At 33.5% G+C, this 14,444-nt stretch overlaps 1 protein-coding gene across 1 annotated transcript in view; it reads left to right on the forward strand.

Annotated features, from left to right (window-relative positions):
* Positions 1-2,295: 2,295 nt before the first annotated feature.
* Positions 2,296-14,444, forward strand: part of mtTFB1 (mitochondrial transcription factor B1) — a 48,753-nt gene continuing 36,604 nt past the window's right edge. Inside the window, exons 1-2 of the mRNA XM_085812160.1 lie at positions 2,296-2,447; positions 13,699-14,155. Coding sequence (XP_085668286.1) covers positions 13,706-14,155 — 450 coding nt within the window. The 5' untranslated portion in view covers positions 2,296-2,447; positions 13,699-13,705. The remainder of the gene's footprint in view (positions 2,448-13,698; positions 14,156-14,444) is intronic.

The raw sequence follows: 14,444 nt of genomic DNA on the forward strand, positions 1-14,444 counted from the left end.
TCTCTTTGAAACTTAACGAATAGCCAAATATGTAGATGACACGGCTATTTTTACAGAGTTCCTAAATCCACAAAATATCACGTGACAATCTCTACATTGCCGTGAATGTGCTTACGTACTGGTGTAACTTATGGAGAATTAAGCTCAATCCAACCAAAAAAAAAATAATATTCTTTTTAGAAAAAAGTTTACTTTTCAAAAGGACATCATTATTAATGGCACAATATTAGCGTATGCAAGTTTAGTAAAACTCCTAGATGCCATCTTTTAGGAACAATTATTAACCGAACTTGTTGATTATACCATTCAAATAGCGCGTAAATTAAGCACATATAGAAACTTATCCAATATTCAACCGTCGGTCGAAATTAAACTTCAGGACAGAGCGAATTCTATCTTTCATTAATAAGATTACGGTGGCAAAATCAAGACATAAAAGAACTGCATTCTTCAAAACAAAAGACTCAGGATGATCGTAAAAGCTGTGAGGAATAAGGAAATTCCTCGCGAACTAGAAACTCAGCGGTGCATGAATTCGTGCTTTCCACGTCACATAATGTTTTGACAAGTTGGTCAACTGAGCATGTAACACGCATCCTTCGAGAGTTACAGACTCTGATGCAACTCTCGAAAACATAGCAAAAAGACACAATGCAAAGTGGTGAGCAGTGCTGAAGTGGACTCTTTTTCTCAGTCGACATTGGGTTTTTCAATCAGAAATGTATTTTTATATAAGAAACTGTTTATTCTTCTTAGGCCACAATTTAATAGATTGATGTAAAGAGGAGGAGATCTATTTTAAACCAGCGTCTCATGATAGTGTGCTAAAACATTAAATATGTAGTTGTAACCAAAATTTTCCGCCAAAAAGAGTTCTTAATAAATTAAGAAAAAAAAAAAAAAAAAAAAAAAAAAAAAAATGAAAGCAGTACTTTTAGTGCAGGTAGTAATCATCACCCAAATCTATGTTTTTCTGCGAGCGTTTTTGTAGTTTTTCAAATCCTTCGGCCCAGAAACGTTCTGGCCTCGAGTCCAAAAACAGATCAACCGCATTTCGGATTTCACGTCCAGAATGGAAAACAGCATCAACAAGATGCAGCTGCGAAAAATGATAGAAGTACGAAGGAGCGATGCCAGGGCTATATGGTGGATGTGGAAAAAGATCCCCTTCGGGTCCATACAGAGTCCAGCCGGTGAATGCAGATACATGTGGCCTTGCATTATCTTGATGGAACATTACTTTTTTGGGCCGAAACTCTGTTCGACATTTTTCCGTTATAGCAGCGTCCCCACGGGCTAGCACCACACCATACTGTCGAGGGTTTTACCTTTTCCCAGATACTCTTTGTGGATAACACCTCTGCAATTTCACCAGATACAAGGCATAATGTTTTTGTTAGCTAAACTGCGCTTTGCGTTGCTGCTGACGGACTGACTGGCTGCAGACTAACTCCCTTTCAGACTATGTTGTTGAAGTAAGTCACTTTTCATCACAAGTGATGATCCGATCCAGAATTTTGTCCTTGCGTTGATATTCGAACAGACTAGTGCACGCCCAAACACGTCTGTCCTTATCTGCTTGGGTCAACTCATGCGGCACCCAGACCCAGCGATTAACCTTGTACGTCAAGTTTATGCGATGCATAGCGCGAGTAGCGACTAATTCCTTAGCAAGCTTTGGAGTAGTTGCATACTGGTCTTCTTCTGCAAGTTCTTCCAGGCAGGCTTTATTAATATTAATAGGCCGGGCAGAATGCTCTGCTCCTTGTTTTCGAAGTTCCGATGCCAAACCTTCACAGCATCATATGCTACAACATTAGTATCTAAAGTTGTAAATAGGATTTAGTGACATCACCCAAATGATGGTTCTAATCTGGCAGCGTGATTTCAGACAACTTTGTACTTAATGATAACGATATTTTTTTTTAGAAATTTCACAACGCAGTGTTCTAACGCGTATTAAACATGCTAAGGCTACTATAAATCTCTAGTAGCTCTAAACATGCCAACGCGAACTGTTTGCGCAGACGATATTTGCTGTGACAGGAAACTTTCGTTTATAGGCTTACAGAAGCTGCACGTTCCGCATTATATACGTAAATGAAGCATGGAGCATGATGGTACAAATGGTTTTTAAGAATTTCTTGCTTTAACCATTTTTTTATAATTTGCCTTAAGTCATCGGCTGTTATTAGCAAGTTATTAGTAATTAATAAAATTAATTAAGCTCTTAAATTAAGTTCTCGTCGCTGTGGGGTAAGTAAGTGTCGCTGTGGGGGAGAAAGATGATTCCAAGTAAAAGAGCGATTTTGCCTATCTCTAGTTGCTTTTAGAACACAATCTTGCCACTTTTTAATCTTTCAAAATGGCAATACTGGGTTTGTTTATAATTATCCAGAAATATTAGCATGGCGTAATTTGAGTATAGCTGTATTATAAAGTTTTAAGTAAGTATGAGATATTTTTATTATGAGAGAGAGTAGGAGATATTTTGATATTATATTAATATTTGTATGTTATTATATTAAATGCTATTTCAGCAGCGTATCTTAGCCATTGTCAAATTCATTGTTAAAATGGAACCTTCTCCGGTAATTGAATGAATTCATTATTATGTGTTAATTGGGCACATCAGAGATGCTACTGCATTTCGGTGTATTCTGGGAATTTTTTTGGGGTAACAAGGTTTATCTTTGCTTTCTCGCAATGGTTTTAACAGTTTCAGGTAAAATCCGCCGAAATGAAAATTTAGTTCAGTAATATATTAGAAAGCCAAATAGCCGTCTTTAGGAGAAGTGAATAATGATGATGTTTTATTGTTGCATTGTAAATCAGGATTGTTATATTACATGTCGGAACATTATGTCGTGAAAGATGGGTGTAAGAAAGAAACATTTTTAAAGATAATATTAATGAATAGAGCATTATACTGAATTTCTAAACTGTAAATTATTTTTTATTTAAATTTTGGACTAACAGAATTAAAATACAAAATTTGTTGTGAATGTACTAATGGTACTCAAATAAGCACCTGAAGATTGCAGACTTCTTTTTTTTTGTTCAAAAACTTGGAGATTGTAAACATAATAATTGATTTTCTTTTAGCTGAAGCAATTGCCAGAATTAAGGTATTCAATATTAAATCTGTAGAGCAAAATAAGATGTATGTAGCTATCTTTTACTTGTCATGAGACATTTTACATATGTTCATATTTAATGAAATAGGAAAATGCTTTCTGTGTGTTCATATTTGAGTGTGATTTAATGAAAGCTGTAGAATTATGTAGTGATAATTATAATAAAAGTTGCTCACTTTTTATTGTCTACACCAGGTCCAAAAAGTATTCATGAGGCTACATGGTGTATCGGCAAAATAATTGCCATAATGGATGTTGCCGAAAAGTGTTTATGTGGCAAGTGAAGTGATCATGTAGCACACGTCTGTTTATGTGTGTGCCAGCTGATGAAAAGAAAATATTTAATTTCTACAGAAATTTTAGTGTTTGTCCCAACAGAGGGAAAGTAAAAATTCACATTTATTGAAGTTGTACTTAATTTAATGGAAATACAATGTGAAAAATAGCTAGGAAGATATTTGAATGTGAAGTGGAAATTGCTTTGAAGTTGTTCACTGGATTTTGGCTTATGCTCACTGCCAAGTTGTATTTGATGCTGAATATTTTCAGTTATGTAATTTTTTTTAGCAAAAACAGATTGAAAACAGGAAAATGCAAAATATTACAAAAATGTTTTTGGAAAAGGTGAATATTTTATTATTGAAGTTTCTTATTTTTAAAATTTTATAAATTGATTGCTGTGTAATGGAATTCTTACTGCACTGGCTGTTGGCTTTGGTGCATTAAGACACTTTAGCCTTAAGGCATTTTTGCAAGTTTTAGTGAAGTTGATGACATCCTTTTCCATTCTGTGTCAGACAGATCAAATTCACTGATCAAATTCAGCATTGCTTTTGGTTCAGGATAAGAAAGCAAAGCTTGGACAATTTTTCTCCGACTGCCTAAAATAAAAGAGCAGATTTTACTCTTCAAAATGTTGCAATATAGTTCTATGAAACTCTCTAGCTTAAACTTTTTGGTTAATCTTTGGATTATGGTAACTTGGCAAAAATTTGGCAACCAACCCTGCTAGTTTTTGTTTGAACGCCATTTTGTTTTCACGAAGTAAAGGCATGTTTTTTTTTTTCACTCAACATTTTTTTCCAATAATGTGCTAGCTGAATTACGCTTATGCTAGAAATTTTATGGAACAAAAGTGCTTAATCATGACGAAGATTAGGTGTGAAATTGGAAGAAAGTGCAGAATCGCCCACTGCCTGCCGCATTTTTAAGAATTGCACACGCACGGTATCCATGTAGACGTCGACCTATTTTCACTTTAAAAAACATCCCAGAATTGCACAAAAATGTCATTGCGCACACTCTTGACTTTATCCATGTACACTGCTAAAATCCTAGCTAGTAACCTTTATCGCCTTACCAAAATGTCGCCAAACTATCTGTTATCATATTCCAAAGATTAGCCAACTTTTTTAGTCACTGAAGTGAATTTTCTTTGTCTAAAAAGAATTTGTGTACATTGTCACTTTGTTGTGCTTGCTAGTCGTAGTTAATAGAAATTACATTAGTAACCTTTCGATAGGAGAAAGAGCATCAGCTGGTCCATTTTTTGCACCACTGGCATGTTGAATATCAATAGTGAACTGATCTATGAAATTAAGTTGATTGATTTGTCGAAAGGTGAGCTTGATATGCTTTTGCGACTGGCTCATGATACGACTGGCGCTATAAATTTCATATCTTAAGAAGATATTAGAAATATTAAATCTTGGCAAATATTGCCAGCAGCTTTCTAGAGCACATACTATATTTCTGTTCAGTATCGCTCAATTTTTTTAAAAGAATCCTTGTTATTCCCATGTTTGTACGCCAATATCTTGGATGGAAGCACCGGGTAAAGTGCAGAATCGCCCACTTATATGGCACGTATCGATGTGTACATGGGCAAAGTCAAGGGAGTCTGCAATGGCAAGGTTGAGCAATTTTCTGATGTTTTTTTGAAGTGAAAATAGGTCGATGTGTACATGGATACTGAGTGTGCAATTATTTGACTTATTTTCAAGTGGATGCAGAATCACCCACTTATATGGCGCTTATCAATGTCAGGGACAAAGTGAAGGGAATGTGCAGTGCTAAGTTTGTGCAATTCTCTGATGTTTTTTTCAAGTGAAAATAGGTCGATGTGTACATGGATACCGAGTTTGTGCAATTCTTTGGCTTGTTATTTTCAAGTTGATGATTTTGAGAAATACGCGAAGCAGAGGGTGATTCTGCACTTTCCACGGAAGTGCCTATGGCTTTTTCTGAGGGTCACAGAGCAGTTTCCTTATTTGGGTGTGGATGGACTAAATCTGTAGTTTGTGTCAAGAAGCTGTTTACATGACTCAAAAGCTGTTTCAGTGTCTATTGACCAATCCAAGTGTGTTTTTTCGTCGAATGTCCAACATACTATTTAAAAGAAGTTGAACTTCAGCAGCATGATTTAAACATCTCCTATAGAAATTAAGAATTTAAAAAAAAAAAAATCTGAATCTGAAATTTTAGATAACTTAACTTTTCTTAAAATGTCAACTTAATTTTTAAAAAAAAAGTTTGAAATTTTGGATAGCTTATTTTTTTTAAAAAGTCCGAAATTTTGGAATACTTAGTGACCTAGCATTTTACATAACTTAGTGACCTAACATTTTACATACTCTGAAGCAGATGTATAATTAGGAAGGTTGATAGTCAAATTATGGGTTAATCTTTGGATTATGGTAACTTGGCGATTTTTTGGCGAAAACTTGGCGACCAACTCTGCTACAGCAACCTGCTAGTTTTTGTTTGGACACCATTTTGTTTTCACGAAGTTAAGGCATGTTTTTTTTTTTTTTTTTTACTAAACATATTTTTTCTAACAGTCTGCTAGCCGAATTACACTTATTCTAGAACTTTTATGGAACAAAAGTGCTTAATCATGACGAAGATTAGGTTCGAAATTGGGAGAAAGTGCAGAATCGCAAACTGCTTGCCGTGTTTTTAAGAATTGCACATACACGGTATCCATGTACACATCGGCCTATTTTCACTTAAAAAAAATCCCAGAATTGCACAAAAATGGCATTGTGCACACTCTTGACTTTATCCATGTACACTGCTAAAGTCCTAGCTAGTAACCTGTATCGCCTTACCAAAATGTCGCCAAACTACATGTTACCATATTCCAAAGATTAGCCAAATTATGACTTGTCTATGGCAAATAGAAGGGAACAAGTTATTTTGACCTGGTTGAGAATCGGCCATTGTCGACTGACTGTTGAATATTTGCTGAAAGGTGAGAAGAGTCCTCGTTGCACTGGACTGTAATTATCTTATATCCGTCTTTCATCACCTGTAATGAAGATCTGACAGTCCACCATATTTTATTAGAATGTCATAGTTTTAATTATCTTTGCCAAAAGCACTTAATAGGGGAAAGCCATCATCATAAGTTGTTCTAATTTTTAAAAGGATACCGACTTTTATTATAAACAGTAATATGTTTTTAGTTTGCTTTTACCTCACTTAACATATATAGTAATTGTCCATATGAAACTTTTAATATAATTTGTATTTACTGTTTTTACCATTTGTTTGGTGCAGATAACCTTGTAGGGTTTTGTGCTAGGAACTATAATCGATAAATCAAATTATGACTTATTATAAACTTATTAAAATTATTTATTAAACATTTCTTATGACGGGAAGAAGGAAAATGACATATTAAAAATTTTTTCGATATTAATTGAAGATTTTGAATCAGAGAACATATTCTAATGCTTTGACTTCGTGGTCACAAATACTGTATGGTATGGTAAGGTAAGATACTTAATATATGCTTATTGTGTGTCCTGGTTCTCTGTGAACAACTGCCTAGCATAACTTTCGTTTAGAATTCAGAGAAATGTGGGGATGAAGATAAAAAGAATAGAAGTGAAGTGAACAAAAGTGAATCGGAAGGCATGCAAAAAGTATTTTGTTATGCCTTCTGATTTAAAATGCGATAAGTACAAGCTTCCCAGAGGTAATTAATTCTTCCTGTCTATTGCTGTTTTTCGGTCATTCCTAGCTGTTCTTTTCCCCATTCAACAAATACTAATTCTGTCGACCAGCTGTAACTGAACTGGAATGCAGTCACAAATGCGATTCTTCTGCAGCCCTCGAACAGTGTCCTTTTTTGAATGGATGTTCTCTTGTCACAGTTTTTCACATTGCATCATCATTGTTTATCTGTGTTAATATTACATGAAAGCACAGATATTGTGTGCTGCGAGGTCATCCATAATTGGCACTAAATCGCTCTTCTTCCTGACAGCTTCACATGAGAACTTTTTTAGGTAAAAGTATAGTTTAGGGTACCCCTTGGCGAAACTTGTCGATTTTTGGCGGTACATGGATACCAATTTTGTGCAATTCTTTGACTCGTTATTTTCGCTTCGAAGCGGCGATTTTTGGCACACAAAGCCAAAATAACAAGACAAGTAATTGCACAAAGTCAGTATCCATGTACACATCGACTTATTTTCACTTTAAAAAAAAATCTCCGAATTGCACAAAAATGGCATTGCGCACTCCTTTGACTTTATTCATGTACATGTCGATCTATTTTCACTTAAAAAAAAAAAATCCCAGAATTGCACAAACTTGCATTGTGCACTTCCTTTACTTTGTCCTTGTATACATCGATATATTTTCACTTAAAAAGTCAAAGGAGCACCAAATTCTACAATATAGGCAAACAAAAAATACATAATATTAGTAAAATACATTTTAATCCAAACAATAAAATAACATAAAAAAGGAAAAACATGTTATACATTTAAGCACTACCAAAAGCAAATATTCACTTACCATGATTTTCGAGTTCGCTTCGTACACCCAGAGCCACGTAAAAATCAAAATATCAATCATACTCAAATTACTTTTTTCAAACCAGGTACTCTTTCTGATCGAATGCTTCATATAGTGACCATCTGAATCTTTCTTCCTACAAACCCATTCAAATCCATCTAAACGATTTTTACGTTCAACTAGATGCATATCCTTCTTACATACAGGACACTTATAATGACTACTAAGTAAACCTTCATTTACACACCAGTCAATTAAAGCTCTTTTCCCCTTTCGCTCCAAATTGTACAGAAACTTCAAATTAATCTTACTACATTTGGCCATTGTACCGTCTAAAGAATCAAACCAATACACACCACAAAAACGCTTACAAAACATCCCATGATTCAAAATTTCCCAGAATCATGCACCCGGTTACGTCACAATAGGGTTTCTGTAACATTCAACTACTCAGGCTACGATAAATGAAACGACAACTTGGCGATAAATCAAACAACTTCGCCATAATACAAGAGGTACCCTAAAGTCTACTCTATCCCGTTTTTAATACATGCGTGTATGTTTAATGATACACAAGTTTATTTCAAAGAAATGAAAAGCAATTTTGATTTCAGAATGAAAATATTTCTTCATGATAAATGATAAAGGAAATTAATAACCGTGTGCTATGTAATGTATTGCCTTTTTGTCTCTTGTTTATTACTTAGATAGTACAGTAGAAGTCCAGAAACCTGCAAAGCTTGGAACCAGAGGTTGTGCGGATTTTAAGATTTTGCGGATTTCAGAACAGAAAACAAAAAGCATAATATTTGGACTAAAAGTGCAAAATAAATAAGGCGTATTAGATACGTTTAAATTAAATATCTAGCACCTGTTTCCCTTCTAAACTGCTTGCATCTTAGTTTTAAGATTCAATGTACATAGAAATTTATCATGTTTCATTATGACTGAATCATAGAAATGTCTCGGATTTTGTTATGATTGGATAATGGAGATGATTTTATATGCGTGGAAATAAAAACTGATTCTTCAAATTAATGTTTTATTATCTTCATCTGAAGTCTTAACCATAGCCATGATGGACATCAAAAGGTGTTGAGAGTTCCAGCCATTGCCACTGTGCTTCAAAATTATGACATATATATATACACCCACTCTGTTACTCGGCTCTGTGAGCTCAGTTTTTTTTATTCTTATATGTTGGTAAATTGTGCATTTTTTGCTTTAAAAATGATTGCATTATATTGTTTGTATCTTTCGGTTAAGGTTCTTATGCCTTTAGTTAATCTGCATGCAATAGTTGTAGAACTATCAACAATTTAAAAATTGTTTAAGTGTGGTTAAGCCTGACTTTTTTTTTATTATAGCAGTCATATTTGTTTATATTTGAAACTTAGCAGAATAGTGAAGTTTCCGCACCTTCAGTGTCTCTTTGCCGAGTGGGACCAAGAGGAACTTTCAGTTTTGTGCTCTGAAAAATCTGCTTTCTTGCCCGCTGGCAGAATTGCTTGTTTTTGCGTAGAAACTCTAATTTTAATTGTAAATTTTTTTTAATTGTTTTAACTGTGTTTGGTGTTTTATCTTTTTCTACATTTTTCAGTTTTTAATGAAGATATTTTGAGGTTTTATGTATTTTTGCATTGCCACAAAATAAGAACTGAATTAATTGAATAAGAAATATATCTACTGAAATTCAAGGAAATATGTTTAAATGAAATGGTGGAAAAAATGCGTTTAATTCAATATTCCGTACGAGGAAGTCATTTGGTGTCCACTTTAGATTTTTAGGTATTTAAAAATTAACTTCTTTAAGATAAATTTTCAGACCAAGTTGGTTTAAGGATTCCTTTAAAAAAATAAACTTTTTAAAAAAATAATTAAATAAATAAATAAAAAAAAACCCATACTCACAATTTATTAGGGTTTTTCTTTAACTACAGAAAGATTATTTACTGTAAAAAATATAGTTGCATTATTTTTAGGGACCTTATTTTTAAAGGCAAGCAAATACTCACTGTTCACATAAAATTCATATGCTACAGGAAAAAAAAAAAAAAAAAAAAAAAAAAAAAATTGGTTATCAGCTTTTGCGCATATTCAATGCGAATCTTTGCGTTTATATTTATATGGATATATCATGAAGACCTAAAACACAGCTGTTGACAGAATCATCTTATGCCGTGAGGATTTAACAAACAATAAATTTCCTCTTTCTGGCAAAGAGCAAACTGTCATGCAAACTCCTCACCCTGAGACTCGCAATTTACACGCCTTCTGGACTATCCTAAGTGTTTTGGCAGAATGCCAGCGAAGGTTGCATTTGATATGGTTGAACTGTACTCACTAGGAAGCAAACTAGGCTGACATTCATCTGATCTCTTGATTTAAAAATTGCTGATTCAAGCAGCATTTCTCCAGATTTCTGAAATCTGAAATGATCTAAAATACGGATCTCAAAGCCACAAACGTTTTTTTGGTATGCTTAACGCATGCACATTTGATTTTTTCTTCCATAGTAAAACATGAGGAGATCTTCAATTAAGAATTCCGATTCTTAAATTCACTTAGGCGCTAAATAAAATACCTCCTTATGGAAAAACAATCATGCAAGCATAAATTTGTGAGATTAATTATTGATTATTAATAATTTGGCTCCGTAGCTGAGTGTCTGCTTGAGATACATCTCAAACGGAAACATTCACCTATTTTATATTCCTGACGCCGACCTGGCAAGTCATATTTATTATATTTTGCTTTCATCACCGCATGTTTATCAATATATGACAGCTTCGGTAATAACTCATGCAGTGACGTCTAAACTTTTTTTTTTTATTAGTAACTGAATAACAAGAGTATGGCAACCTTTTATGCTAACATTACGTTTGGCGATGATTATAGATTTTTAAATGCTCTAAGAAATATTGACGAGAAAAAAATTGAACAAAAATTTCTTTTCATGTGCTAAAAATAGATTTTGTTGATGAAACTCGTAGGTCGAAAGATTACATTTAGTGCTATTTTAATTAAGAATAACTGATACATTATTCACAATAAACCCAGAAGCGGCGGCAGAATACGTCAGCACTGGACAGCAGAATTTAGGGAAGACGAAATTTTTGGACTATGGGGAAGCACCGAGCGGCAAAATCAAGGGATGAGAGGTTTTTTATAATACAAACTTTGTGTAATCGGACCTCGAGCATTTAAAGGAGTCACGATTTCCTGCGTTATATACCATGCAAATAAAAGAGCATGGATGGTGTATGGTGTATTTAATTATGGCAAAGCACACGAGGGCTATCTGCCTAAAGGGAGGGATGCCTTTCGTGGAGGACTTTCTAAGGGAAACTGGCTCGTATACACGTTACACATGGGGAAAACCACGAAAACGCCCATGCAGCCAGCCCGTTCGCGGGATTCGAACCTCAGACCGAACTACCAGTGTTCAGCGCCTTTACCGCTCGGCCGCTGGTGGGCCGCAAAGAGCATGGATGACACAAGCGGTAATGAATCATTGGTTTGAAAATCATTTTATACCCGAGGATCGGCAACATTTGAATTTGGTTGGTTTATCTGATGATTCAAAAATAGTCTTTTTTGTAGACAACTGTTCGGCTCATTCTTCACTTTCTTTTTCTTCTTTCTTTCTTTTAGTGAAAGATAATGTATCCATATTATTCTTCTCTCCAAATTGTACATCTGTCATTCAGCTTATGGATATCAGAATAGTGCGTGCACTGAAATGCAAATATAAAGTAGCATTTTTAAAATCCATGTTAAATTTCTTGAATGATGGCAAGACCATTCAAGAATTTAAAAAATATTTTAGCATAAAATCTGCTGTGTGGAGCATTGCAAGATTGTGGAAGTATGTGTTTCCAGATATGTTAAAAAATGTTTGGCATAATTTATGGCCAGCTACTATATTTCATAGTGAGGACGATGAAGATGATAGCTGCAAATTTGAAGGTTTTCAGATATGGCAAACTAAAGGTGAAATTTTCCAGGTACTGGATTTTGTAAGGAAACATGTGAAAGCGGTAATAAATAAAGATGATATAACAGAAGTTTTTCATTGTGTTGACAATTCCCAATCATCAATCAATTAATGGACGGCGAAATCTGTAGTATGGTTCTAAATCCAGAAAATACTGTTACCGATAGTGAAGAAAGTGACAGAGATGAAAACGGAAAAGTTTCGATTGACAAGTTAGTCGTTGGTATTCTCGACACAGCAATTACAGGACTTGAACAGTGGAACTTTGTAAATGAACAAGAAATTATATCTGTTTATAGAATTAAAGAGAATATATTAGCACAAAAAACAAAGCAATTTAAACAACTTACATTGAAAGAAATGTTTAATAAAGTAAACAAATATTAAGCTTTTTTTTTTTTTTTGTAAATTTTGATACCCTTTAGATCATAATTGCTCTTTATTTCATAAATTATGATTTCTTATTTTTAATTGTATAATTCTTGTATGCCATCTTACCAGATTTAAATTGATGATCTAATATCCGGAAAAATCTCAAATCCAGAATCTCCGAAGTCCGGATTTCGGACTTTAGATGTTATGTTCCTCCAGTTTCTAAAAGAACTACAGTATTAGGAAAAGTTTTTTGCATTTACTAAGTTTTCAAATATATCATTAAGTATGAAAATGGCTTTCTATTCCCCACGTTGCAGCCCACACTATTTTTAACTAATGACTATTTGGTGAGTTTGGCATGCCTGACATGATTCATTATATTTAACAACAAATATGGTATGCATATGAAGAATTTTTTAATATAAAATTAATATGTGTTTAAATAATCTCTAATTATTGTGCATACGGTAAAATCTCAAAAATGCTGAATTCCGGGTACGTATAAAATTCCAGATAGTTGAGTGTATGAAAAATTTAATTCATGTTAGAAAAGATAAATCAGTAGGGAAAATTTCTGCTGGAAAATTATAAAAACAATCATTTTGTTTGTTACCAACTAGACTATTAGAAGCATACACAAAAACAGCATTTTAGACACAAAACTGAGGCCTTAAACATGAAAGTAAAACATCTGATTCAGTTACGAAATCCGCTGAACATGAAAGTAGTCGGTGATGTTTTGAGTCATGCTGACAAAAGTTTAAGTGAGCAGATTTTTCATTATTTAGTTAGATAATAAAGAGGTCAAAGTAAGGATATAGCATATAAAAATCTTAAATTGCATATTATAACCTTTTACATTGCATCGCCATTGTTTATCTGTTTTCAAATATTGCATATTGTGGCTTTTTTGATGCCCAGATACTGTAATTTTGAAAACACTTCACTGAAAAATTAAAATCATGCAGATTTAAATTTTTCAGCTGTGCAAAATGCATTTTTTTTTTTTTTTTTGTTTGAATCTTAATAAAAACTAGCTAGCAGTGGAGTATGTGTAGTATTTGTTGAAATACGTACAAGTTTATGTGTAAGTATGTAGTATGTGATTTACCACTTTTAATTAGTTATTTATTTCTTATATGGTGCCTCACAAATGCTATTTTAAATTTGAAGGTGTGATAAAATTGGGGCATGGTGAAAAAATGATTAAAAGGACGATGACTTTAGTGGCTTCATCTAAAAAATAAATAACTAAAATTGTTCAATAGCATACTAATTTGATTACCAATTTGTGATTCATTTTTATAAAAAGGAAGAATTAACTCTTTAGTGAAGAACAGAAATTTGTAAAATTCATATGAAATATATTTGATTTTTCAGGTTGAAAATGGTTTTAAAATCGTGTCTGAGATTATCACAAGGCCTGCGTAAAGAAGTAACATCACAGGTGCTGGGTAAGGAAATAGCATCACAAGTACTGGGTAAAGAAGCTACATCACAAGCATTCAATGAAACAGATGCATCACCAGCACTGGATAAGGAAAGTGAATCATCTTCCACAAGTGTAGCTAGTAAACTTGATCGCCTTCCCCCTTTGCCATCACCCAGAGATTTATTAAAGCTATATAAAATTGAAGCTCAACGTAATTTGTCACAGAACTTTCTTTTGGATTTTAGGCTTAATAACAAAATTGTCACTAAGACAGGTAATGTGAAAGATTGTTATGTGTGTGAAGTAGGACCTGGTCCTGGCAACATTACTCGAGCAATTTTGCAGAATGGAGCTAAACATGTTATTGTTGTTGAAAAGGATAGAAGGTTCTTGCCATCATTAGAGGTAATAATTAAAAAATCTTTTTCTGTGTTTTTAACGGAGTTTTGAAGTATTAAAAATAACAGAAATATGGTAATGTAAATTTAAAACAAATATTAATTACCTGTTTTTATTGCTGTTTCTCTTCATAAATACTATTTCTTGTCCAGAAATAAGTGCTTCTATAAATTGATTTTGTATTTCTAATCTGTGTATATTATTATTTACATTGAAAGTATGTAAAAGTTAAAATATGCAAACTTTACTTAGAAAATTTCTTCCATTTCTTTTTTTATTTTTCTTTGCATTGGAA

This window comes from Stegodyphus dumicola, chromosome 2, assembly GCF_044657685.1.
Source record: "Stegodyphus dumicola isolate Sdum_Otavi_A_Nest chromosome 2, ASM4465768v1".
NCBI lineage: Eukaryota > Metazoa > Arthropoda > Arachnida > Araneae > Eresidae > Stegodyphus > Stegodyphus dumicola.